This window comes from Siphateles boraxobius, unplaced genomic scaffold (assembly GCF_051911475.1).
Source record: "Siphateles boraxobius isolate OS27281-9 unplaced genomic scaffold, OSU_SipBor_1 13, whole genome shotgun sequence".
In the NCBI taxonomy this organism is placed as follows: Eukaryota; Metazoa; Chordata; class Actinopteri; order Cypriniformes; family Leuciscidae; genus Siphateles; species Siphateles boraxobius.
The window spans coordinates 9,973,614-9,999,417 of record NW_027508733.1 but is presented as its reverse complement, the minus strand read 5'-3'; the positions used below and the strand labels follow the sequence as shown (position 1 = coordinate 9,999,417).

Sequence of the window (25,804 nt, the reverse complement as noted above, 5' to 3'; positions counted from 1 at the left end):
TTTAACAGTCCTTCATACATTTGTAGTGCAACAAATGCTGATTGTATTGTATAAGTGGCATTTTTACTTTTATTTTATGGAGCTAGTTTCATTAAATTCTGAACATTATTCTAACGCTCATGCTTGTATTCACAGAGGGAAAAAAAGTGGAAAGCTTTCAGAGAGGAGGAACAACAGTCAACCTTCTTGTGCTCATCTCAGAAGGTTAATGGACTTTGAGCATGTATATATTAACCTGGCTTTATCTTTTGTTATTTTTTATTTTAAGTTAATGTTCTACTCAGAATATGGTTTAACATTGCTTTTAAAAAAAGTTATTTGTAAATATTAGTGGTGGGCCGTTATCGGTGTTAACGTCCTGCGTTAACGTGAGACTCTTATCGGCGATAAAAAAAATATCGCCGTTAATCTATTCTCAAAGTTGGGTTGGGATCATAAAATATCTTTTTCGAATATCGTTATATTTTCGCGCAATTTCCATGTGTAGCCTAGTATAGCTATTTGACATAATTGACGCTGCGCCTACTGTCACAGATCGCGCAGCAGGGTATTTTCCTGTCAGGGACACAAGGTGTATACTTTTACGTTATGTTACGTTGGGCGACGTTCCTCTCGTTACTTTATTTTAATGCAATAGGGACGTCCCGCGTGACGTCACGCCATTTGGAGCAGCCATTTTGACGGAATAGAAAATGCTATACCGCCGGTGATATTACAGCTCGTTGCGAAATATTTCTATCATGCCCGAGCGATGCTGTGCAGTTGGATGCGATCAGATACGTGATCATACAAAAGGAATATCTTTATACCGTATCCCAAAAGAAACAAAACGGAGAAACAAGTGGTTGGCGGCAATAAACAGGCAAAGCGCTGATGGCGGTGTTACTGTCTGGCTTCCAACTCAACACAGCTTTGCAGTCTTCATTCTGGATCAGGTAAGTTGTCCCCTCGAAGGCTAATGATTGGTTTCTCGGAGTTCGGGATCAAATGTTATAAATCCACTGTTGCCATAGAAATCCGCAATGTGTGTGTGCACTACCATTCAGCATAACATAAGCTTGTCATAGCCGGACACATCAGGCTCCCAATTTTACAAGATATATATATATATATATATTTTTTTTTTTGCTTTAAACAGAAAATCATTTGTTAATCAAACGTTTGGCTGACACCCTTTATCATAGAACTATTGTGAATTTTTTTCACGGTTCTAACGGTGTATGTGTTGACTACATTTTTCTACGTTTTTTTGTAGCAGTCAAAAAAAAACCTACCAACATTAGCTAGAAACAGTATTAAAGTAGTAGTAAAGAGTAGAGAAGAGAGCCGTGGAACTGCTCAGTTAGCTTCAGAGTCAGTAACGTTACTGGTAAATGCATTTACCTAACACACTGTAGCCCAATGTCAAAACGTTTTTATGTTATTATATTATTAGTATAATAATATACTAATAATATATATTACCCACAGCAATGGATCTATTATTAGGGGTGGCCACTGAGTGCCACAGATGTATTCCGTCAAAATGGCTGACACGCACTAGGGGCCACGTGACTTGGAGATCCCTATATCTATAAGTGACGTGCACGTAGGCTATACAACTAAACATTTTGGGAGAACGTCATATAAGTTGACTTCATAAATTCATGTTGATTTCCTAAAATTGCTCACCATTATTGTGATTAGTGTTCCGTTTGGTTGGGTACTTGGAACTTCGTTTATATTATTGTGATTGAAACGATTGGCCGAGGGCTGAATAAAGAATGCGGTGTTTCACATTTTTTCCATTTATTTTGCCAATTTTTTCACTATTGCATTTAATTAAATAGTAAAAATATGCTTTTTACTATTTTGTCTTGCTTTTCAGAGAAAAAAATCAAATAGCAAAATAAAATTGATTTAACACAGAATTTTTTTTTAACATTCCAGCAGATATTATTTAAACAAAGCACAATATAACTTAAAATAAATTAGTAAAATAAAAAATATATTTTTATTTGGCCATCTTTGAAGCCCCCCTTCTTGAATAGCCTATGTTAGGCCTATAACTGACTGCTGAAAGAATGTAACTAAAAAAGTGCGTTGAAAAGTGCAAAAAAAATGTCAATGAACCCACAACAAATGAATAACTGTCCTAGACATAAGCCTACCTTTGCAGTTTACATACACTTTATCGTGATTAGAACAAAGCACTTAAGAATAAAGATTTTACTATTCACAATCCTCAGCTGGATCCATTGCTCCTCGAAATGAAACCGAAACCAGCACTTCTGAGGTACATTCTTCCAGGATTATATTACTATTACGCTATTATTATTCCTCACAGTGTTCAACTTCCAAGACAACGTAAAGTACATTAATCTGATTAAACTTTGTGTTTTATCGAGTTGATCTGGGCATTGACAGGTTTGCATGGATTGCCTCAGATCATTTTGGTTTCAGTAGCGCACGCTCTCCGTGGCAATTAGCAGATAAGGAGTTGCCACGAGAACGACTGACATCTCTCTCTTTTCATACAGATTACATAAACAGAGAATATTTGTTTTTGTTTTGAATTAGATCATTTAAAAGTAGACACTTACATTATTATAAAGATATGTTGCCTTTGCCTGTGTGACTAGTATTCGCTTTTCGAGTTTTGTTTAAATTTAGAGTCGTGCTCCAGAAAAAAACTTCACAGAGACGAATAATTTCGGTTGCCGAACATTCGGTGCATCCCTAATTTCAATACTACATCTACACACACACATCACATACGCTCATCACTGCTTATGGCCTATATTCACAGGGTGTTAAACCAGGTCCCGTCGAGAAGATGGCTGTGATGTCTGCCAAACCAAAGCAGAGGACCATTGCCGAGGGAGTAAGGTGAGAATTTGGCTAGTAGTTAGTAATCTATTAATTAATTTGTTAGGCCTACTTTTCTTAATCAAATCATGAAAACTGTAGTTTTGTTACTTGTAGTTATGAAGTGATGTATCTTACTGGTGTTTCTCAATTTGTTTCAAATAGGTCCACACTGTACAAAGCCATCAGTGGAGAGTTGCTGGACCTGTCCATTCTCAGAGTGTCAGAGATCTACAAAGAGTTCACCCCTGTTTCTGCATCAACCATTTGTACAATGGGTATCACCTGTGAGGTGCCACTAGTGGACTCTGCACTCGGTTTGGTACAAGCAGGCAGTCCCCTGTCATACCAACAACCCAAGGCAAGAAGTCGCCCTGTTGCTCACCATGACGCTCCACCACGCCCAGATTTGCCATTGGCTGGCTGCAGACTGGAGACATCATGCAGTATGTTTGTTTTCACTGAGCACCAACAGCTGCACTTCAAGTCACTTGAGGTTACCTGGGAGATGGCTAAAAAAATAGAGGATGCAACTAGGAGTCAAAGTACATCAGCAGACTGGCATAGACTGAGAAAACCCAGACTCACTTCCTCACATTTTGGGGAAATATGCCATGCTAAACCATGCACCTTAGATAAGATGGCAGACCGGCTGCTCAAAGGGGTCCGTCAGACAGCAGCAATGAAGAGGGTTCTCGAAATGGAAGCTGATGCCATCGAAGAGTACTGCAAGCTCAAGAGGGTGAACTACTACCCTTGTGGCTTCATTATACACCCCGACACTCCATGGCTAGGTACATCCCCAGATGGGGTTGTCTTTGACCCAACAGAAAGTACTGAATTCGGCCTTGTGGAAATAAAATGTCCAAACGTTAAGAGCTATGTGGATTATCCACATCTGAAAATGAAAGACGGCAATCTGGAATTGAAGCAGGGTCATGGCTACTACTGGCAGGTGCAGGGTCAGCTTCTCCTAACAGGGATGGAGTGGTGCGATTTTGTGGTGTTTGCGGAGGAAGACACCCTGATTCAAAGAATATACCGGGACAGTGGTGTGATGCAAAAAATAAGAGAGAGAGCAGACTTCTTTTTTTTCTACACATACCTACATAAATATCTGCTGTAATAAAATGAATTATCAGTAAACAATAACTTCTAAGAATTGTATTGTTCTTGTTGATATCTCATTATAGTGTGAGGCCTTCAAGTGGGTTGTTTTAAGTTAATTTAAATTTGTCAAGTTACTAATCAGAAAATATGTGCTAAACAGAGTTGTAACACTTTTAGGATTGACCACTTGACTTAATCCTAGATCTGTGTTCAAAAAGGATAACAATTTCCTGTATGTGTTCTGAGTTTGTCATATCAGAGAAAAATGTGTTATTAGACACCCAGCCAAATTTGAATGATAAAAAAGCCTGCAAGTACATAAAATAAGCTATCAAAATCTTGAAAAAATGAGCAGTAGTCTCTGCTTTCAAACGCTGGGGGCGTGTCCGCTGTCTGCGCTGAAACCACGCCCACTCGTGCTAAAGCTGCCGTCGCCACACACTGTAAAAAAAATCCCGTCGTTTTTACGGAATAAAACCGGCAGCTGTGGTTACCAGAACTTTACCGTCAAAAATACAGTATCAACGTTATTGGTTTTACAGACTTAACGTAAAATTTACAGTAATAAACCGTATTTCATAATCTGATTTAATGTTAATTTACCAACCCATTGAAGTATTAATATCTATTTTGTACCATTGTAATACACTGACAACCAACAATCACCACAGCAGTGATGAGAGTCACGTGATAAATCAAAGCTTATCACAAGCAATCTTCCACAAGAAAGTTAATACTATTATATAGAAGCTGCACAGTCTCATTCGCACAAACATTAAACACCATCACGGTAACACACATCAAATTATAAAAATGCAATAAACATTAATTTAACAACATTAAATGTGACATAAAACCCTAATGTACATAACTGATTAGAAAAAAACTAAGAAAACTAAGAAGAAACATAGTTATTTCAATAAAAATACATAAAATGTGAAGTGTCACACAGGGAATTGTGGGAATGTCAATTTACGGTTTTTCACTGTAAATTATACAATGAGTTGTTCTTTTTCACTTTCAAAAACTGTAAATTTAACGGTATTTTACAGTAAAATTACATTAAATGTACCGTTAGATCTATCACAGTTATTTACCGTATATAGTAAGGAAACTTTCTGTTAACCAATTAACAGTTTTGCACTGTAGCATTTTTACAGTCTTTTACCGTTAAAATCACGATAAATTTTTACAGTGCACTCAACTGTCACCCGCTGCAGCTGGAATGGATGCTCCTAGCAGCTTATTAGGTTAATTATAACATAAGCGCACAAGGCAACTTACACTCATTGGTAGGGTGACCAGAAGTCCCGAAAAATTCGGGACAGTCCCGAAATCTAAGCTGTTGTCCCGAATCCCGAATCCGGCCCTGATTGTCCCGAAAATTATACTAAAGCAAAATCTTGAGTAGCCTAGTTATTGTCTGCTAAAACATTAAAAACTGTCCGTGGAGGTTGAGTCGTGAAGAGAGCGCAAGTTGCAGCAGCCGGTAGCTCAGTGAATGAATGTGCAGCCAGTCGTAAAGCAGTGATTGATTTGTCGCGGCAAAAAAAAAAAAATACTTCGGCAATGAATAGAGACAGAGCGTATTTATTTAAAGCTGCTGTGTTACAAGGTATAGGCTACAGCAAACAAGTTATATAACCCAGAAATAATTTTTTATAAGCTGTCGCCCCCAAAAAACGGTTTGTTTCAGGACATAAAAGTGGATCCATTGAGACAGAGCACAACTAGTTCTCGAACTAGGCTACTCTGAGAACTACGCCCACGAACGCGACATGATATTGTAAAAAAATGAATAATAAATCATAATTTTAACCATGTCGACTGCTTATTTCACCATCCTATGTGAACCTGAGAGGAGATAGGCCTATATTGTGCACACGTAGCCATACGGAGTGTCAGGATCCCACAATTTACCTATTCTTCCTGCTGATGCTTCACGTCTTATTGCCTGTATCCAATTATGATACATTTAGGGACAATGGTGATACAAAATCCAGGAAACAATTTGATTATAATGATCAATTCTGCCAAAAAGAATAGTAGGCTACTAAACTATGTATAAGAAAAAGATGTCTTTCTTACTTTGTTTAATAGGGGCCGATCGCCAAGACTTCAGAGAATAATTTAAAAAAAATGTTAGCTATTAATGTTTTTTGTATAGCCTACATACAATTTAAATAATGTGAAACTCAATTTACACTGTAATGTAGAAAAAACAGAAAGAAAGTACTATTTAATATTTTGTGTTACAATTACATCAGTATAGGTGCTCGATTCATCTGTCAGCCTACTGGAGGTGTCACAACACACAGCGACATTTTCCTCGACTCGGTGTCAGTCAGGTGTCAGTGTGTCGCGATAATGTCAGTGACACATGCCACTATCCGAAGACTGGATGTGCCACCAGATGTGCCAATAGTGACGTGCCATTGGCTTCTGTGCGTCAGATGCCATGTCACTTAATGTTAAAACTGCTACTGGAGAAGGGACAAGAAAATTGATTATTTGTCAAATTCGAATGACGTTTTAGTAATTTATGACAGTATGAGTGAGTTAAATTTGTTGATTGATCGATCGTTAATCTATTTAATCCACTGAACACTGCTGTGGTATAATATAAAAACACTCTCCCAACAGCATACTTTTTCTTTCAAGCCTAATTACTAGTTAAATTAAAATTATATAGTTAATATATCACTTGTGGTGGTATTTTTTTGTATAGGTATGGCCAGACTAGCAGCCTACCAATAACATTAGAGTGACAGTAGCCTATATACCAACGGCCAAAAGCGAAAGTGCGTGTCGGACCAAAGTGTGGGGGTGTGAACGGGGAGCGGCCCACCAGCAAAACTCCCGATGCTCCAGATGTTCAGTCCTGGAACTGAGCGCTCTCATTCAATCGTATTTTTCGAAACTATTTTATTACGGTGACAATGGTCGCATTCCCGTTTTTTCTGTCAGCGGGGTTATTTTTTCTCCACCATGGTAAGACCTTTTTTGTTGTTGTTGTTGTTGTTGCTCTACAATATCGTTATATTCAGAGAAATATGTATTATTTTGCTCTCAGTGTGTTTGCTCGACCATTGTAAGACATTTATTTGTCGCAATCTCTTGATTAAAAAGACGAAATGTGATTTTACAATTTGGCTTTGTTTCAGTGGCAACTTTGAGTTCACTATAGCAAGTATAAGACAGGTATCTACTGAACATTTTCAATCCCGTTGCATGATTAGGTGTTTATGGGTGGGGTCAGGTCGAGGCATGCATGAAACACCCACCAGTTGAAAACAAACATGTAAGATGTCAGGAGGGGTATTCCCTGAGAAAACAATGGACTTTTTCCCGGGAACCAACTGACGAATAGACTGAATAGACCACACCTAACCACTATACTGTTCTAACGTTTCCCTTTTCTCTAGGGAAAGGGAAACCCTCTCCTCTCTTTACATAACAAGATCACCGGAAGCTTTTTTTTTAATCCTGCCTATTTCCAGTTTGGAATGTCGCCGATAGGCCGTCGCACGGCAGGCCGTGTTGCAACATCCCAACATCTCATACCTGACTATACCTCATGTATCCAAATAAGGAGTATTCTAATAGCCTTAACAGTGGTTCTCAATCCTGGTCCTGGGGACCCACAGCTCTGCACATTTTATATGTCTCCTGACACACCCAGTTCAGTTCATAGGGCTCTATACCTAACGAGCTGATGATCTGAATCAGGTGTGATAAATGAGGGAGACATAGCCTACAAACTGTGCAGAGCTATGGGTCCCCAGGACCAAAACTCTGGCAGGATAAATGGGATAAGGGGGAAAAGTGTAGGCATTTATATAGTATTCAACAAAATGTGACAGTTAAAAAAATGAGTTCATTATCACGACAGGAGGAAACATGGTTCACTAGGCTAAGGTTAGGACATACAGGACTGAACAGCAACCTACATATAATAGGGAAACATGAGACAGGAATGTGCCCATATTGTACGGAAACTGAAACTGTGAAGCATGTACTTTTGACATGTAGGCAGTACCTTGAAGAGAGAGAAAAAATTAAGAGGGTAACAAAGAAGTCTGTTAATTTAAGCAACCTGTTGAAACTACCAGGAACACACTCTACAATAAAAGCAGTGATAGAATTTCTTAAAAAAACACAGTTAGCAAGAAGACTTTAGTGGGTTTTTTATTTTTTTATTTTAATTTTTTATTTTAATTTTTTTTTTATATGGAGGTTGAGTTGAGGTTGAAGCTGGAGGAGCTAAACACGTAGCGCCAGCTGAAGCTTGGGCTCTGGTTCCAATTATTTTTTTTTATTTTTATTTTTTACGTCCCAATGTGATCACACCTTATTCCAGTAGATGGCGGTAATGCACATAGATTGCAAACTGCCAATAAAAGTCACAGAAGAAGAAGAAGTCCCCAGGATCAGGACTGAGAACCACTGGCCTACAAGTATCTAGGTCCCATTCAATCGCAAATTCCAAATTTTCATTTGAGACCCCCTGAATAGTGGGCCAAAATTTAATTATAACTACACGCGGCACTATTTGGCTATCTGGGTATTTTAAGGAGAGAAGGCCCTCCAGGCAGACGGTTCAGGGAATCAGTAGACCGATCTGCACAATCGTTGTGTCGTTTTCATTGCCCGGTAAACACTTCTTTCTTATTTCTGTATTATTGGATGATTTATCGGTGCTTCTCAGGGGTGTCGCTGTTTTAAACAACGTTTTGTGCGAGTCGAAAAGAACCAATGCGAGCGAGACTTTTATTTTAAAAGACGTGAGTGAAAGCTCAGCTGTTGATATTTTCAGACAGTTTTAAGAAAATATAGTTTGAGAAATACGCGTTGTCCGTCTATGTAATATTCACAATGGGTAGTATTCGTTTGTGATACTAAAAATTTCTGTATAGATCTAATTCTCTATACATATTTTCATGAATACACACACACACACACACATTATATATATATATATATATATATATATAATTGAAAGAGGGTAAAATATGAATCAGGGTTGCATAATATTCAGTTGTATAAGATCAACAATGTTCTTCTACTGTTTTTTCCCATGTGCATAAACCAAAACATTGAAATATAATTCACTGTTCATTTCTTCTTCAGGTGTCTTTGGTGCTGATAGTGATACAGATGGTGAGTCAGTGTTAGTGATTGAAGGAGATTCAGTCACTCTAAACACTGGTGTTCAAACAAACCAACAAGAAACTATTATTTGGTATTTACAAAAAAATCGCTTGGCTCGGATTAGTGGAGATCAGAGTAAGATCTGTGAAGATGATCAGTGTAAAGAGAGATTCAGAGACCGACTGAAGCTGGATCATCAGACTGGATCTCTGACCATCACAAACATCAAAAATACAGACTCTGGACTCTATAAACTGCAGATCATTGGCAGCAACAACAGCAGTGACAAGATCTTCAATGTTACTGGTGAGTCCTTTAATGAATGTTTTAAAGCAGCTGAAGCAGCTTGTATTTTTCAGCAGAGGAAGAAAGCATGTGTCAGGGGCGGACAGCTATTGTGTTCCAGCCTCACAGACAGAATATATTTTAAAATCATATCATTAATGTGGTGTTTCTGTGTACCTTTATATTAATTCACATACAGTGTATAGATTTCATGAAAAATGTAAAAGTAGCCCAATTATGCAGGAAAACAGTAGAATTTGCAAAAGGTCTAAAAAATCATGAAAAATACAAATGCAAGATTAAAAATAAAAGACATGACTAATATGAAACTGGTGCTGCGTCTAAAACCGCATGCTGTCTTGATGCTCATTTGTAATTAGTACGAACACTAAAAAAGTGCGTTCTTTATAGTATGAGTGTGTGTAGTATGAATGTAATCTGGACGTACTACATTCTCCATGTTATCATTATCATGTTGCTACACTGCCATTCATAAATCCCCTCCTCTGGCCTCATGGGATATTAAAGTGTCCATATATGCACACTTCAGAATTTCACCGGAAGAAGTAGGTAATCTAGGTATTTTTTGCATACTCTTTAATTACTTTTTTTTTAATACTTTGAATTCGGACATACTTCGTTTGTCACATACTGTTTTTCACCTTAGTTTGCAATTTCGGATGCAGCTACAGTCTCCTGGCAGCTATATGTCGGTGCATTTTATGTGACAATATAAATCTTGCCATTTTTAGATTCAGTTATCAGGAAAAATGCTTAAAAATAGGGCTACTGTTTTCTGCTGAGCTAGCAGTGCTGTGATGATGCTTTAGCTGCAGTTCTTCACAATCCCACCAGATGGAGCCATTTATTAGTTAAGTCAATATCATGCAACTGATAGTCAAAGTAGAAAGGTATAAATATGGGTCAAAGATATTGAAAAATATTGGATGTATTATCATTTACTCTCTAGTAATAATGATTGTCTGTCTTCAGCGGTTCCAGATTCAGGTCTGTCTTCAGAAGCTGTAGCAGGAATAGTGGTTGGTGTTCTGCTGGCTGCTGCTGCTGCTGGTGTGATTTACTATCGCAAGTGTCAAGAAGGACAAAAGGGTGAGTATTACACAGATGACATAAGATTGAAAATATGAGTTTTATCGTGTGAATTGGGATAAGACTTGTTAAAAGATGTGAAAATGTATTTTTATTTTAACTAACCAAAGTAATGTGTGTTTAATTGAGTTTGTTGTTGTTTAAACAGTCATCGAGATGCAGGACAAGTGTGATCAGGTGAGATTCTATGTGCAGTAAATCTGTCAGACATCTAAACAACTGTGAATTTACTACATTCAGTATAGTACTATATTCAGATCTGTGAGATCTGTATGTGGTGTTTCTTTAACATTGCGTGTGTGGTCTCAGAAAAAAGAAACTTTAATTTAAAAATTAAAATAACTTTAAATAAAATTATTTTCCAATTTAGAACATGCATAAATATTTTGTCACAATTTAGTTTAGGGTCTAATTCTCACTATTAACTAAAACTCCTAATTACTGCTATTAATAGTTTGTAAGGTAGTTGTTAAGTTTAGGGATTGTGTAGGATTAAGGATGTAGAATAATGTCATGCAGAATAAGGCATTAATATGTGCTTTATAAGTACTAATAAACAGCCAATATCCCGGTAATATGCATGCTAATAAGCAACTAGTTAATAGTTTTATTAGTTTTACCATGTATTTTTATATTATTACATAATTATTAATATGAATTATTTAATTTATATTTAACATTGGGTGAGCATGACCCCACTTTATTTTTTGTCCTTTATTTTTATCACCATGGAAGCAGAGGTAAAAAAAAAAAAAAAAAAAAAAAAAAAACACACAAATAGGTTAACTCTCAAATAAACTTTTTATTTTTTTTATTTTATTTTTTTTAGAGAGAACAAGTGTCTTATTAGAACATCCCAATTAGAATATTACTGAATCATCAATCCTTTTCAATTGTTTTACATTCAGGCCAATGGGGCGTCTCCTAAACAGACTGACCCTCTAATGAAGAACACTACCAATGGGACGGCTCTTCATGAGAATGAGATTAACTTGGCGAAGGCTGCTAATGGGACGTCCTCTATTCCAACTGAGGCTGCCAAAGAAACTTCAGCATAACATCATCATGGTGTGACATATCAGTTATTTTGGCCCATCTGTGTACATCCTCTTAAAACTTATAGAACTGACACAAATACCTGAGCATTATGACCAAATAAAACAATGCACACCCTACACCTTACACCCCTCTTCACAGAGCACAAGTTAGATTGACAGCTGCCTTGAAATGTGATCTTTTTATCTGAAACTGTGAACAAATATTTTGAAAATGTCTATTTTTCCATGATTCCCTTTTTCGATTTGTCTTTTCTTTGGTGCTCATTGTAAATATACAAAAAATATTTTAGTGAGCAATATCGTCATACACTACTTTTCACAAAAGCTTTTACCGATCTGAACATGATATCAATAAATATGAACTGGACTTGGAGGTTAAATTTAGTTAGCTGATTTTTAACAAATGTTGTCCATGAAACATTTTGAATGTTCATCTGTTAAATGCTAATAAAACAGATTGGATTTTCTCATTAACAGCTGGATTCTTCAAGTTTGTTTGTCATAATTTGATTTTGTTATATAAGAAATAACTGAACTAAGCAGAGTCAAGTGGGCTATATTAGTGAACTAATGTAAAGAATAGTGAATGAGGGTATAGGGTGTGATTTATAGAACAGATAATTAACAAAAACACTTTTCAAACACACACACACACATTAACACACTTTACACAACATGGTCTTTGGGATCTCAGACAAATGAAAGTTTGGTCTGCTCATGCAATCCTGGTGATTGACACATTCAATCTAAAAAATATAATAATGACATTTATAACAAACCTGAAAATTAAAGTGTCTGATGTACAGGGATATTTATTGGCACAAGTCTTCTTTAGAAAATAATCATATATATATAGACATTAAATTGTTTATCACATGCGTAATTCATCATGGCCTATTAAGATAATCATTAAAATATGTTTAAAGTAGCCTACATTATCATGCATGTGTGCAATTTTGGAAACATACATTCAAGTGCTTCTGGAAACTAGGAAAGTTCCCTGCCTTCAACACATGAGTTTATAATTAATATTATTATGCTACCATACTTTTAGGCAAACTTATTCAATTTAAATAGCTTTCCTGTAGCTCAAACAAGAGCATTAGCGCTGGCAACGCCAAGGTCATGTGTTCGATTTCCAGGGAAAGCAAGAAATGTAGCTAAATGTGTACCTTGAAATGCAATGTAAATCGCTTTGGATAAAAACGTCTGCGAAATGAATATAAAGACTCTCAATGTAAAACAGAGACATACAAATAGGCTATTAAACGCTATTGGCTCGTTAGCATATCCTAACACACTTTTTATTTGTATTTATTATTACATGTTTGAAGAAATGAAAAAAAAAAACTAAAAAACTTTAACAACAAATAAATTAAAAATGAATAAATAAATAAACAAACAAATATGCGAATAAATGTAAAAATAAATAAATAAATGACTATTTATACTTTTATTTCCTTATTTATGTATAATTATATTTTTTCCCAAAAAATGTTTTTCATTTATTTAGGCCTATTTATGCATTTATTTATTTTCAATTTTATTTATTTTCACATTTATTTATGTATATATGTGTTTATGTCTACATTTATTTATTTATGTACGGTTTAAAATGGATAATTTCTTGAATTTTCTAAAAAACGACATTTAGGCTTGTATCTTTAAAGTCCATTTTTTGGGAGGAAAAAGCTCAGTATAATAGAATAAGCAAAACAAGACTTAACATAACATATAAAGAAATATAACACAAACACAAGGTTAGGTTTTATTAGGCTATATAAAAATAAAACATTCATAAATTATTTTATGATTAACATAGCCTATTACTGTCTTCAGTGAACTCATTTTATAGTTATAATTATAAACACTAATAATAATAATTATTATTATTATTAGTAGTACATTTAGGCCTAGGCTACATATTTAGAAGCAATTCGTCAAATGTCAGTCATAATACAGCTTAGACAGTAATAATACAGGCGCATATCCAAGTGTTTGTGTGGAGTGTGGAGGCGCGGGCGCGGGCGCGAACACTTGCATTTTTCTATCAACAGTGGAAACAACTTAAAATAGGCTACTCTATCAGTTCTGGTCATACAGAAAATAATAATAGGCTACATCATTCGCTACTACTTTTATTTGTGCAAAAACGAATGGACGCAAAAGTAGCTACACGGACCCAAGACTATCAAACTTTTTCTACAAATACATTATTTGAAATATTTAATAATATAGGCTAAGGTCCATGTACTTTTGCGTCCACTCGTTTTTCTTTGTTTAACCCGTAATTGAAAAACGAAAAATGAACGGTTGTAGTAGGCTATTTTTAAAAAGCAAAGTTGAGCACCAAAATTTGAATTTGATCTGTACACACCAAATGCTGCGCAAAAAAATAAAATAAATATTGACGTATTTTCAGATTTTTGTTTGACTTTTTCTCCCTTTATTAAATATTTGAAATGTTCACAAATTAATATAGAAAAAATGTCGATTTTACTAGTTTTCTAAGGCCCAATTAGAACCTGGAAATTATATTCGAATTTGTTCGTTTAAAAGTGGACATTTTAAGCTTATAGTAGCCTAGGCTATATTTTAGTTCATTTTTGAGACGCGCTCCAGTTCAGATCATGAAAGCACGCCTGATTGTTTTCTTTTATTTTACAAAAGCACAAAGTTTTCTTGTTATTGTGAGTAGGCTACACAAATTAAATTGTGTATTTTTATACATTTATGTTTACACATAACAAATATTGTGAGTAGCCTACAGTTTATAAACTGAAGGGACGGATTGCACAACCGTCGTCACTGATTGTTTTCTTTTTTTCCCACAGATGGAGGGTTTTTTCCCTCCATAATACGGGGTTGAAATATATTTACCACATTCATATTCATCATTTATATTGTCCATTTATGCTACATAATAAAAATAATACATAGCCTACAAAATCGCATCAAGGTAAGATATAAGTGAACATTTACCTTTATATGCCTATGTATGTTTTCTTTTCTTTTCATTAAACTATTTACGTAAGTTAACACCCAATACTTAAAAGTGCAAAACGCAAGTCTCTGAGTTTTTGCAGAACTACGTCCCCTCTGGCGACAAGCGAAACTGCAACCAGAGTTGTGCAAGCTCATGGACCACACGCACACATGCACGAGCACAAGCTGTTCATAACTAAAGGAGCATCTGCCGCACAGATCTTTGGTGTACAGCCAAAATGTCTTCAGAGGTAATAAAGTTATAAATCTGCAAGTAATTTCAAATATATGGAAGGAAACACATTTGAGTTAATTACTCTTATGTGTGAGGGGAAAACGGGGGTAGTAGAAAACTTTGTTTATGTGTTTACTGTATCCACCTATGATTGTATTGTTATGAAAACACATTCATGAACAATATAATTGATTACTTCGCAAAAGCTCAAAATAATAATCATACCATACACGGTTGGTCAACAACGTTCACTCAAATGTCTCAAGGTAATAAACAATCAAATGTCACCATGACGTTTTCATAAAAGCCAAACAGGCTAATCCGCCGAAGACTTGCGGGGTTCAGCCTGTTATTGAACTACTAAGTAGAATATTCCAATAACAATACATCCTTTTTCTGTTATAATTTACTCAAAATTTCTGTCTAATTATCGGTCATATTTTTCAGCATGTTATATCACACTCAAGAATCTTGAACTGTTTTGCTAATCACTAAACTACATGTAGCTGATTTAGATATTTTGACAGGGACAATACACACTGACAAACATTAATGTGAAATGTGTCAATACTTTATTTAGTAAATAGTTAGTCTGCTAAACAGTATGAGTAAAGTAAAAATATTTACCCCTTTACCATTGTATTTCCCTTCCTGCAATGTTCAGAATAAAACATGTATTTTATCACAATACCAAAATATTTTACGTTTTCCTCTTTTTGATAGAATACGAGCTCCCACATACCTCATCTATACTACATACAAAATGTACCACATTCACGGGAACAATTTACTATTTTTACCGAAAAAATCCAATATAGCCAATGCAACGGCGTTCTTCCTTGTTGGTCAATGACATGAACACCTTAGCATGTTAGCAATGGACACAAGGCTCACGTTACCGGTAGGCCAAACACAAAAACATAGTTAGCATCTTTTATTGGATATGTTTTATGTTTCATGTTGTACTATTCTTCCGAACACAATTCCTAGTTTATGAAACTGTTCACTAACAATGGTAACGTTATGGCGCTTTTCCATTACCAGTACCAGCTCGACTCGACTCGACTCGCCTTGGCTCGCCTCGACTCGGCTCGCTTTTTTGTTCCGTTTTCCATTGCAGAAAGTATCGCCACAAAGAGTACCCGGTCGTCATAGCGACGCCTTTCGTTCCTCGTTGCCCCATCAAGCTCTCGCTGGATCCTCTCTTCGGCAACCAAACAAAGGAATGTCTGCACCTCCTCGTTTGACCACGGCGTATTCTTCCGAGTTGCCATAATAATAGTAGTAAGTTTAGTAACTATCTCTGGCTAAACTATTTAAAAAAGGCGGGGTTATTCTGGATACTCCATCTGGCGCGTGCAATGATGACGCAGTGAATAGTGACGATTCTCTCTGACCAATCAGCAGTCGGCATTGTTTTCACGTCACATTTTAGTATCGCCTTAGCTCGCCTCAGCTCGCTTAGAACCTCGCCGGAGGTGGTACGAAAAAAAGTACCCGAAAGCAGGTACAGGTACAACTTTTACACAGTGGAAAACCAAACAAAGGCGAGTCGAGTCGAGCCGAGCCGAGGCGAGCTGGTACTGTGTAGTGGAAAAGCGCCATTAGTAAAACCAATTCTGATTGTACATGTATCTAGCTTACGCTAAAGCATTACACATTTTACGCATCGTCATTTGTTGTCATACATAGATTGGCCGTATCAAACATTAGAGACTGGGCTATATCTTACCGTTTTATCAAGAAAAAAGCCAACTGAGGATCCCGTTTGAGACCAAGAGATCTCTCCATTTGTTGAATGCCTTCCCGAGGTTGACTCTCGTCTTACTCCGACGCCTGTCTGACTCCAATTTGGACCTTTTGGTGGCACTAGACAAAATTTTTCTTTTCTTTACTTTACGTGGAGTTTGCGTTGGGGTTTGGAACGGACTACAAGCCGGTCTCTTTGAATCCATCTTCTACCTTTGACACACGAGTTGTCTTCGCTGATGCGGAGAATGGCGGCGCCGGCGAATACACAAACCTGTGAGACATAGCCTGGTGACCGTGAACGCGCATGACGTCACGCCCAGTCTCAAATTCGAGCCCGAATCCCTCTTATTTATTTTACTGTACAGGATTATAGAGGCAATTGCAGTGATCAGAGAAGGGCTCATTCAGCCCATCAGGCAATTGTTTATGCATGTATGGGTGAGAAAACGTGTATTTTTAACATGAATTGTTGCGCAATGCACCTTTAAATAAGGATGGCTGATCCATGATGCGCCATTTGAGGAGCATTCATCCTGCCATTCTGCAGGGTGCAGAGGATGGTAGTGTTCCCCCTGTACCAAGGCCTGCTACTGACACTGCTGGGCCATCTAAGCAAGGTATGCATTGTTTGAAATATAGGCTAATTATAAGTGAAATATAATAACTAAGTGTTGGGCCATTGTTTAGAAAGGCCATGGACTAAGACATGCCTAACATCCCAATCACAACTGCCAATCACTTTAAAAACAAATGTTGTCAATATAATATTATACTTTGTGAATATACATTTTATATGTCTACATATGAGTACCCAATCTACAGCCAAGACATCATTTAGTTTTTTTGTAATTGTTGTATTTCTATAATGCACTTTATCTTTCTCTGCACACTGAGCATAAATATTCATAACATAACTTTGTTTAGGAAGGTTTCCAAATGAACCAGTAGACTACTTTCACGGTAGGCTACTATTTTTCCAATATATTTGTCTGAAAGTATGTTTTATCTTCTCTTTTAAAAGGCAGACAGAGGGAATTGGATGAGGCTCTTCTGAACATGGTGGTGAAGGATCTGCAGCCCTTCACCATCGTGGAGGATGAGGGTTTCAGGGCCTTTGTGAACAAGCTTGATCCAAGCTATGTCCTCCCATCCCGGAAGGTGCTTAAAACAATGGTAAGCGAAAGGTACAACACAACCAAGGAGAAGACAATGGAGGACCTACAAAAGGCGGAATTTGTTAGCCTTACGGCTGACATGTGGTCTTCCATTAATATGGATGGATATCTTGGTGTAACATGCCATTACATAACACCAGAGGCAACAATGGCAACTGTTTTACTGGGTGTAAGGAGGTTTTACCAAACCCACACAGCCCAGCATCTCATGGAGGCTAAAGCCTTGCTAATGGCTGAGTGGGGAATAACCTCCAAAGTTCACTGCATGGTGACTGACAATGCATCCAACATGATCCTAAGTGCCCAGCTACTCAACCTTCGCCATGTCCCATGTTTTGCTCATAATTTGAATTTGATAGTGAAAAAGGCCCTGGATCAAACCCCAGTCATCAATGAAATTCGCCAGAAAGCCAGAAAGATAGTGGGGTTGTTCAGATCCAGCTGCAAAGCAAAGGACAAGCTTGTGGAGATGCAGAGCTTGATGGGCAGACCAAGTCTGAAAATGATACAGGAGGTTGAAACGAGATGGAACAGCACATTCGACATGCTACAACGCTTGTATCAGCAACGTGAGCCAGTGGGTGCTGCACTTGCCAATTTAAACAGTGATACTGCTCCCCTGACAAGTCTTGAGTATGACATTATTCAACAGTCATTGACACTTCTTCAACCATTCAAACTAGCAACAACAGAGATGTCAGAGGAACAGAGAGTGTCTGCTTCAAAGCTCATACCATTGTACAGGATGTTGCAGCACAAGCTTGCACAGAAAAAAGGAAATGCAACGCAGGAATCAACTGTACAATTAGGTAGGACACTATGACCATACGTGTAATTGGCCATAACTCTCATATTGTTGTCATTATTTTAATTAATATGGTTTTCTCTTGTGTTGGCTCATAGGCTCACATCTACAAGAAGGTCTGCACTCCAGATGTGGAGGGTACGAGACTTTTAGAGCCTTGGCACTGTAAGGCCGTCTAACTCGATCCAATGGCGGTATTCGAATTAGCGGTGAAGGTCTTTGCGTGTTACTGTCTTTTCTCGTGGCAAAGTATTTTTGGTTAAATGCAATACATTTTATCTTATGTATTAACTCGTTTCATCTGACTCCATAAAATGAAAAGGTTTTTCAATGATATCTGTGCATCATTAAATGTGAGCGAATGTTTTACTATTCTTTTAAACTCTTGAATGCAAATAATGTCAAAGTCAATTAGAATAATCAAATGTCACAATTTAATATGTCAGGTAAATGAATCATTATAATTTGATCATCAATTCAAGGATAGTCAATGCAAAACATCAAATGCTCTAGAACAAAGAGGAAAAGTTTACCCGACAAGAAATGCGTGAGGCAGAGAGACTCGCAACTCTCAGCCTCACGGGCCGATCTCAGATACAGAAAAGGCCCTGAGCTCTCGCTGCGTTTCATTATATACCCAGACCTCATTTCAAATCTAAACATCATTCACAGTGGAATTTTACCTGTAAGTCACCATTTGCTAGCAGTGGAAAATTAGCATTCAGTCAAATGGTCGAAGGTGTTAACTCAAAGACACACCCTCCAGTATTGGAGGGTGTGGAAGATATTTCTAAACTTCCTAAGAACTTTATTACCTTTTGGGTTTACTTCTTTGGGAATGAGACATTTGTACCAGTCGTACCGAGACATTTCAAATAATACCAAATATGTATAAAACTAGATGATAATCATTCACATTAAACCATTTAGATTCTTGTGTGAGTTTGGGAGATCTCTGCCAGGATGAAGAATGGGGGACAGAAATGTAGATTAGGATGAGGGAGGTGAGACCTTCATCTCAATAGTGCATGAGGGGGAGTTCAAATGTTAATTTCCTTTGTTTTCTCAGAGAGTGGCCCTCTCTTAAAGTCCTTCAAGTTTTTCCAGTCTTACAGATTGGCCTCTTGACCACGTGGGTCAAATTCAGATGAATACTTACGTGGTCACAGTAAGACGGTTGTTGTAATCCTCGAGACGTAACTCAAAAATTGTCTTTGCAATGTTAGCATCTGTAGAAGCTTTCAGAGTGCTGTGTTCACCTGCAGAACACCTGGTCTCACCAGGTGTATGTAGCTTGAGTTGGAGCAGCAGGTGGATAAATGCGTTCAGGTTTTCTTCTTGCGTTTCAGCCTAGAATGTGAGCAAAGTTCATAGAGTCAATCTGGACCTTTGTGACTTGTTCAGTCGACGTGTCATTCCTTCATAGAGAAACTTCTGCTTCTCTGGCACCATCCCCATGATGATAATCTGACCCTTCTTGACCAATCCTGTCACCTTCAGCGGTGTGGTTGTCTGGGCAGACCTCGATGGATGAAGGGGCTCTCCTTGGCTTCACACTGCCTTGTGTGAGACATCTGAAAAGCATCTTAAATGTCCGCTTCACGATTGAACACATATGAACTTGAACTCGTGAAGAAATGCATAGAAACGCATAATGCAACAAAACAAAATCATGTCATGTTCAATGTAAAATACCATGTTCTTGTCAGCAAGTGTGAATGGTACATCTGTCTCATATGGTTCTCAAGGTCCTGAATGGTATGGATGGCTCATATTAAATATCCAATTCTTAAATATATATATTTTTTGGTTTGAATTATATAAAGGAAATGCAGCAAGAGGTCAGTGTAATCAAACCAATCAAATAGATTCTATTGATCAAGAAGTCATGTAATAACAACAATACTATTCAATAAATGCATATGTATATAATAATCAGTGTTTGTTCAGGAATCTTCCAATGCCAGCCACTTATGCAAATCTAAGAAGTGACTTGGAACATGCTTAAATGTATTCAAGAATGGAGATTGTTCATTCCTTGCAACAGGTGCAAGAGTGTGTGTCTGTGTGTGAGTGTGAGAGTTTGTGTGAGAGAAAGAGAGAGAGAGAGAGAGTGTCTGTGTGTGTGTGTGTGTGTGTGTGTGTGTGTGTGTGTGTGTGTGTGTGTGTGTGTGTGTGTGTGTTGTTGGCTAAGTCACAGTCAATGACAGGGTTGAATTGTAAATTCTGTAATTGATTGAAGCGCTCACACAAAGCGATCTACTTAGTTATGATGTTTCTGTTATTAGTGGTTTGTTGAGAAATCAGGGGCCCTCTGACTTTCCAACCACCCTAATAACAATCAGAAAATTTTAACATTTTGAAAATTGAATAGCAGGTCTGTCTCTGCTTATAATTTGCATCATCGATTTGTGGCTGTGACCATTCATATGTATATTACAGTGTTTTTGTGTGAGTGTTGTGAACGGAGTATGCTATGTGCGTCTCTGTTAGACTGTCGTCATTGGATCAGCTCTATCATCCTATATGTGTGAAGCTATCCGGATCTGTTAGTGTGAAGATGTACAATAGGTCTTTAGTGAGGTGATCTTCCCATGATGTGTAGTGTTCAGCCTGGATAGACTTGATCTATTCCAGGTGATGATGATGTGAGGGTGTAGTGATGGAGGAGTGTGTTCAGTGTTCATGTCTAGGAGATGGGTGGAATCTAATCTATAATAATTGTGTTGTAAATTTAGTTCCAGTTGTATACTGGGAGGCCATGCTTATATAGTGATATGCTATTGTGAGATGTTAATGGCCTCTTGAAGTGTCTTTTCACCCATCTCCCGAGTCTCAGGTTATGTTCTAACAATCGTGAGGTCCGGCCCGTCCTGGCATCCGTCCTCCGAGGAATTGCAGAAGTAAACCTGACAGAAACAAATGCAGAGAGAACCACAGTTAATTCTGACGTTTTCAAACAGTTTCAAATTCAGACATGTGGAATTATTTTGCTTGCTCCATTATCATGTCCATTGCAATTTTAATTCCAGTTGTCACATGAAACCGAGTTTCATTGACCAGGTCTGAATTATTGCTGCTGCTTCGGTGCAGTGTGTGACACCTTAAAGCTGCTCTTGCAGTCGAGCCTTCACAGTCTGCTGTGTCACAGCATTAGAGATCCCAGTTTTCGGGTTTTACAAGTTGCTTTCATTACAGCCAGATCTGTGGGCATGAATTAGTTCATGGTGTCGTTCACACATTTGGTTAGTGCAGGTCTCTAGTTACCTGCAAAAGGCTGTGGTCTGTCTGATGTTTAGTTCACACCCTCCTTGTAAATTTGCTTACCTGTGCCACACTTCCGGGAGTGTTTTTCAAAGGCAAAAAATTAAAACACACCTCCGCCCTTTTGGCACTGGGTAGCAGGTTAACGAAATCGAACTGTAAGGATGAATGTTAATGTCATATTTTTCAAATTAATGCCCTGTTTGGCGATTACAATATAATGTATATTATAATTTAAGAATATAAATGAAATTATATTGTTTCTGGTCTCTGAAGAGTCTCTGCTTGTTCTTGTTTCAATACATTTAAGGGAAAAATGTGACAGATTCAATGAATTTAGATGATAAACTATTAAGCCATTTGCTATTGGGCTGCTACCCGACTAGCAAATGAGGCTAATAGCTGAAGGCCTTGAGTGACCAAAGTTGTTAGCTCACTGAGGGATGCATTTGAGCTTTGGTTGCTTGCAGAGCGCTGGTTTGTGTCATCAGAGTGTGGTTTTCTGCGTTTTTTGAAATAGGGTGGAGGTCTGCCTCTGCCCAATGACCAGCACTTTTCCTCTGTATGGCCTGTTTTGTGACAGGAATTACAGAGTCTGCTCAGTTTTTCACTGTGTGGCTTTCTGAATTCTCCTGCAAATGGAGGATTTTCATGACATTCTAACACAGCTACCTCACCATGCATCTGTTTTCGTGACTCAATTCTTGTTGCCCAGCTAACAATACCTTCGAATGTATTTTTTGCTGGAGAAGCACCATACATGAGCGATTGCTGTACACGCGGTCCTGCATTTGTAAGTAGTAAATCAAGGAGAGTTACATTGTTGTGGTTAACACCTTCAATTCCAGAATACTCCTCAAACAGTTCAAACATATTTTCTGCATACGTCTCGAACGATTCTTCAGTACTCTGTTTCCGATTGAAAATCAATTCCCATCCAACAGGACTACAACCACGTAGATCGCGAAGACATTGTTTTAGTCTATTAAAGATTTCATCCTCAGGCTCATCTTGATACATTGACTGCACGATGTTCCCTGTCATCAAAGCCTGTGGTATCTTATAGTTCAGAACGTCTGGAATTGAGCTGATAACAATTTGCCAAATATCTTTTGGTTCAAGCTGAAATGCATGTTTTAGACTAACAATGCGTCTCCACCATGGTTCGAATGGCCCTTTCGAGGGGAATGGTCCGATCTCTGTTTTAAACAAGCTACATTCAGTTACCGTTAGAGGACGCCGAATGGTTGACTCTGTGCCATTTGGGTGCCGTATCACCTTAAAGGCTGAAACAGGCACTCTGTTCAAAACTTTATCACATGCTTCACCTGTCTGAAAAGATACAGGATTGTAAGAGCAGGCTGGCTCATTTAAGAAGTGCACATTTTTAGTCCCATCGCTGTTGAGTGTTTTGGGAGACATGCATTTTTTAGATTTTAGTTTAGTCTTAAGATCTGCAATGGTGTATTTGTGATTTTTACACTTTTCAGTCAGGGCTAACTGCTCAGCTAGTAATTTATCTAGCTGTGTTTGGAGATCTTGAATCTTTGCCTCAGACATTTTTGCCTCTGCATTTTTAGAATGCACTTCTTCACATTTAATATCCATAAGCGAAGATAGAAATGTTGTTGACTTATCTAGCCGTTTATAACTCATGAAGTTTAAAGCCTCAATTATTTCACCATGTTTTGTTTTCTTCTGCTTACTACCCACCGTTTTCCACCAAGTGGAAATTTCATTCTCAATAGCGTCCATGTTAAGACCTTTTTTATTGAGTTTATACAGTGTAGGCTCGACCTTTTCGGCCCATAATGTAAACAGGACAGGATCATTATACATGTTCCTATTTATATTTGGGGAAATTTCGTTCCCTGAAGCTTTGAATATGAAAAAGTTTTTTGTTTCAGGATTAATGAGATGCGCGTTCACAGTTTCTGATTCTCGTCTATGTTCCTTTGCGTGGTTTTATCGCAGCTATGGGAGTTTTCCACCAAGGATACAAAAATTCAGACTATATGAAGGCAAAGTCATTTTAACGTTTGATTATTCTATTTTCTCTTACTTTATATTTTTCGTTTATAGATCAGGAAACTATATCACTTTGCAGTCCTTCTTCTAAGGATGCACGACACAATCTCGCCAGTCTGACTTATCAAAACAGAGGTAATTGGCTAAATATCTGAGATGTGCCGTATTCACACGTACACAATAACAGGCACTTGAATAGCCCCCTTGAACGCCACCTCAGGAACAGAGGTTATGGAACGCACCCGAATCCAGGTTGATCAAACAGCACTTTGCTGATTCTGGACGGAAATAACTCGTTCCCCTCATTCAAGTACACTTGAATCTGATATTCAGTATTAGTCGTCACTAATGTCTGGCGCAAACTTGTGGAAATATACGAATCCTGTAATCTATTTTGAAAAATAATTTCAGAGCAATCCAGAATTAGTTCAAACGTGATAATATTTCGTTCTCCGAATATGAAAAGTATTTCTGTCTCGGGACTTTCAAGAATTAATGAGATGCGCGTTTGTTGTTTCTGACTTTCAAATTCATTGTGAATCACATTATAACCACATTCAGCATAGACACACACTTGTTCAATTCAGTTCACACAGGATACATGGCCTAGAATACAACATCAACAGCCTTTACCTAAGTGTTCCAAATACACCCACAATAAAGCAATCCTGTGTTTAAAGAATAAACTTACAATTAGCCTATGTGCACATATAGTAGCACAAACAACTATAAAGTGTGTTCTATGAGTGCATTACAATGTGTGAAGCACAACTCCAAATTTGAAAATACAAATTATTGCATTATTGCCTTTTAATCCCATCTGTGTTAAAGTGGAAGCTTTCAAATGCAATATAAAGTTTGTAAAGATTAGTTTAGGTTTATTATAGAATATTATTCAATGTGGCCTAGGGCCCATGGTGTGCTGGTGGTCACACAAAGGGTTAAGCGTTTTTTGAATGCATGGATAATAGCATTTAGCTTAGCCTTGTTTTGGAAACAGCATGGGCAATAGCATTTAGCTTAGCCTATTTTTGGAAACAGCATGGACAATAGCATTTAGCTTAGCCTTGTTTTGGAAACAGCATGGGCAATAGCATTTAGCTTAGCCTTGAGATCCGATTTTAGCCTGTAAATCATATCATCCTGTTTTTCCAAATTTAGCTTTTTATAAACAATGCATCATCGGCCTGCCTTTTATTTATAAAATCATGTGTTTTCCGATCGTTTACAAACTTAGATTTTTCTTTCTGTTGTTTGCTGATTCTCTTCACGTGTTGCTGGTTTGTTTCAACAAAGCCAATACAACAATGGCGACAAACATGCGGCTGATTTGAAAACTTTTAGGGTTTGTTTTACAGCTCCTCATCAAGTAACGTTACACGAAAAACATTTGGAAGATGTTATTCCGATTTTAGGTTTCGTTTTTTTTTTTGTTGCTTAGGCAAACAAGGATATCTTTAAAATCTATTAACAAGGGGTTTCATTCTTCATCTGCGCCGCCACTATCACGTCCTCACGTTTTTCAGTTCCGGACTAAACAAATGGCTTTCCGATCCGTAACAATGCAAACAACATTTTCTCAACACTTCTCAAAAGGGAAGAAAAAGTTGACTTACCACAGCGGCAGAAGAAAGAGAAGATGTTCAAACCTCGTGTTGATTTTAAAATCCCCATACTTTGCTGGAAAAGACGTTGCTCGTGAAATTCATTTGTTGCGACATCACGTCGAGGTCACCACTTTGTAAGGCCGTCTAACTCGATCCAATGGCGGTATTCGAATTAGCGGTGAAGGTCTTTGCGTGTTACTGTCTTTTCTCGTGGCAAAGTATTTTTGGTTAAATGCAATACATTTTATCTTATGTATTAACTCGTTTCATCTGACTCCATAAAATGAAAAGGTTTTTCAATGATATCTGTGCATCATTAAATGTGAGCGAATGTTTTACTATTCTTTTAAACTCTTGAATGCAAATAATGTCAAAGTCAATTAGAATAATCA

The 25,804-nt window shown here is 37.5% G+C and overlaps 3 protein-coding genes across 3 annotated transcripts in view; 2 read left to right on the top strand and 1 right to left on the bottom strand.

Moving 5' to 3' along the window:
- Window positions 1-25,804, top strand: part of LOC143736374 (uncharacterized) — a 126,786-nt gene that overhangs the window by 3,919 nt on the left and 97,063 nt on the right. The window lies entirely within an intron of this gene.
- Window positions 1-25,804, bottom strand: part of LOC143736324 (uncharacterized) — a 200,062-nt gene that overhangs the window by 165,667 nt on the left and 8,591 nt on the right. The window lies entirely within an intron of this gene.
- Window positions 139-3,999, top strand: LOC143735567 (uncharacterized). The gene is made up of 3 exons (XM_077225739.1): window positions 139-204; window positions 2,789-2,868; window positions 3,013-3,999. The coding sequence occupies exons 2-3, from the start codon at window positions 2,816-2,818 to the stop codon at window positions 3,971-3,973; spliced, it is 1,014 nt and encodes a 337-aa protein (XP_077081854.1). The 5' UTR covers window positions 139-204; window positions 2,789-2,815; the 3' UTR covers window positions 3,974-3,999.

Bases quoted from the DNA above. Each gene is read 5' to 3' on its own strand.
- LOC143735567 (XM_077225739.1), top strand. From the start codon at position 2,816: ATGGCTGTGATGTCTGCCAAACCAAAGCAGAGGACCATTGCCGAGGGA. The intron at 2,869-3,012 runs GTGAGAATTTGG...TGTTTCAAATAG, and splicing joins ACCATTGCCGAGGGAGTAAG to GTCCACACTGTACAAAGCCA.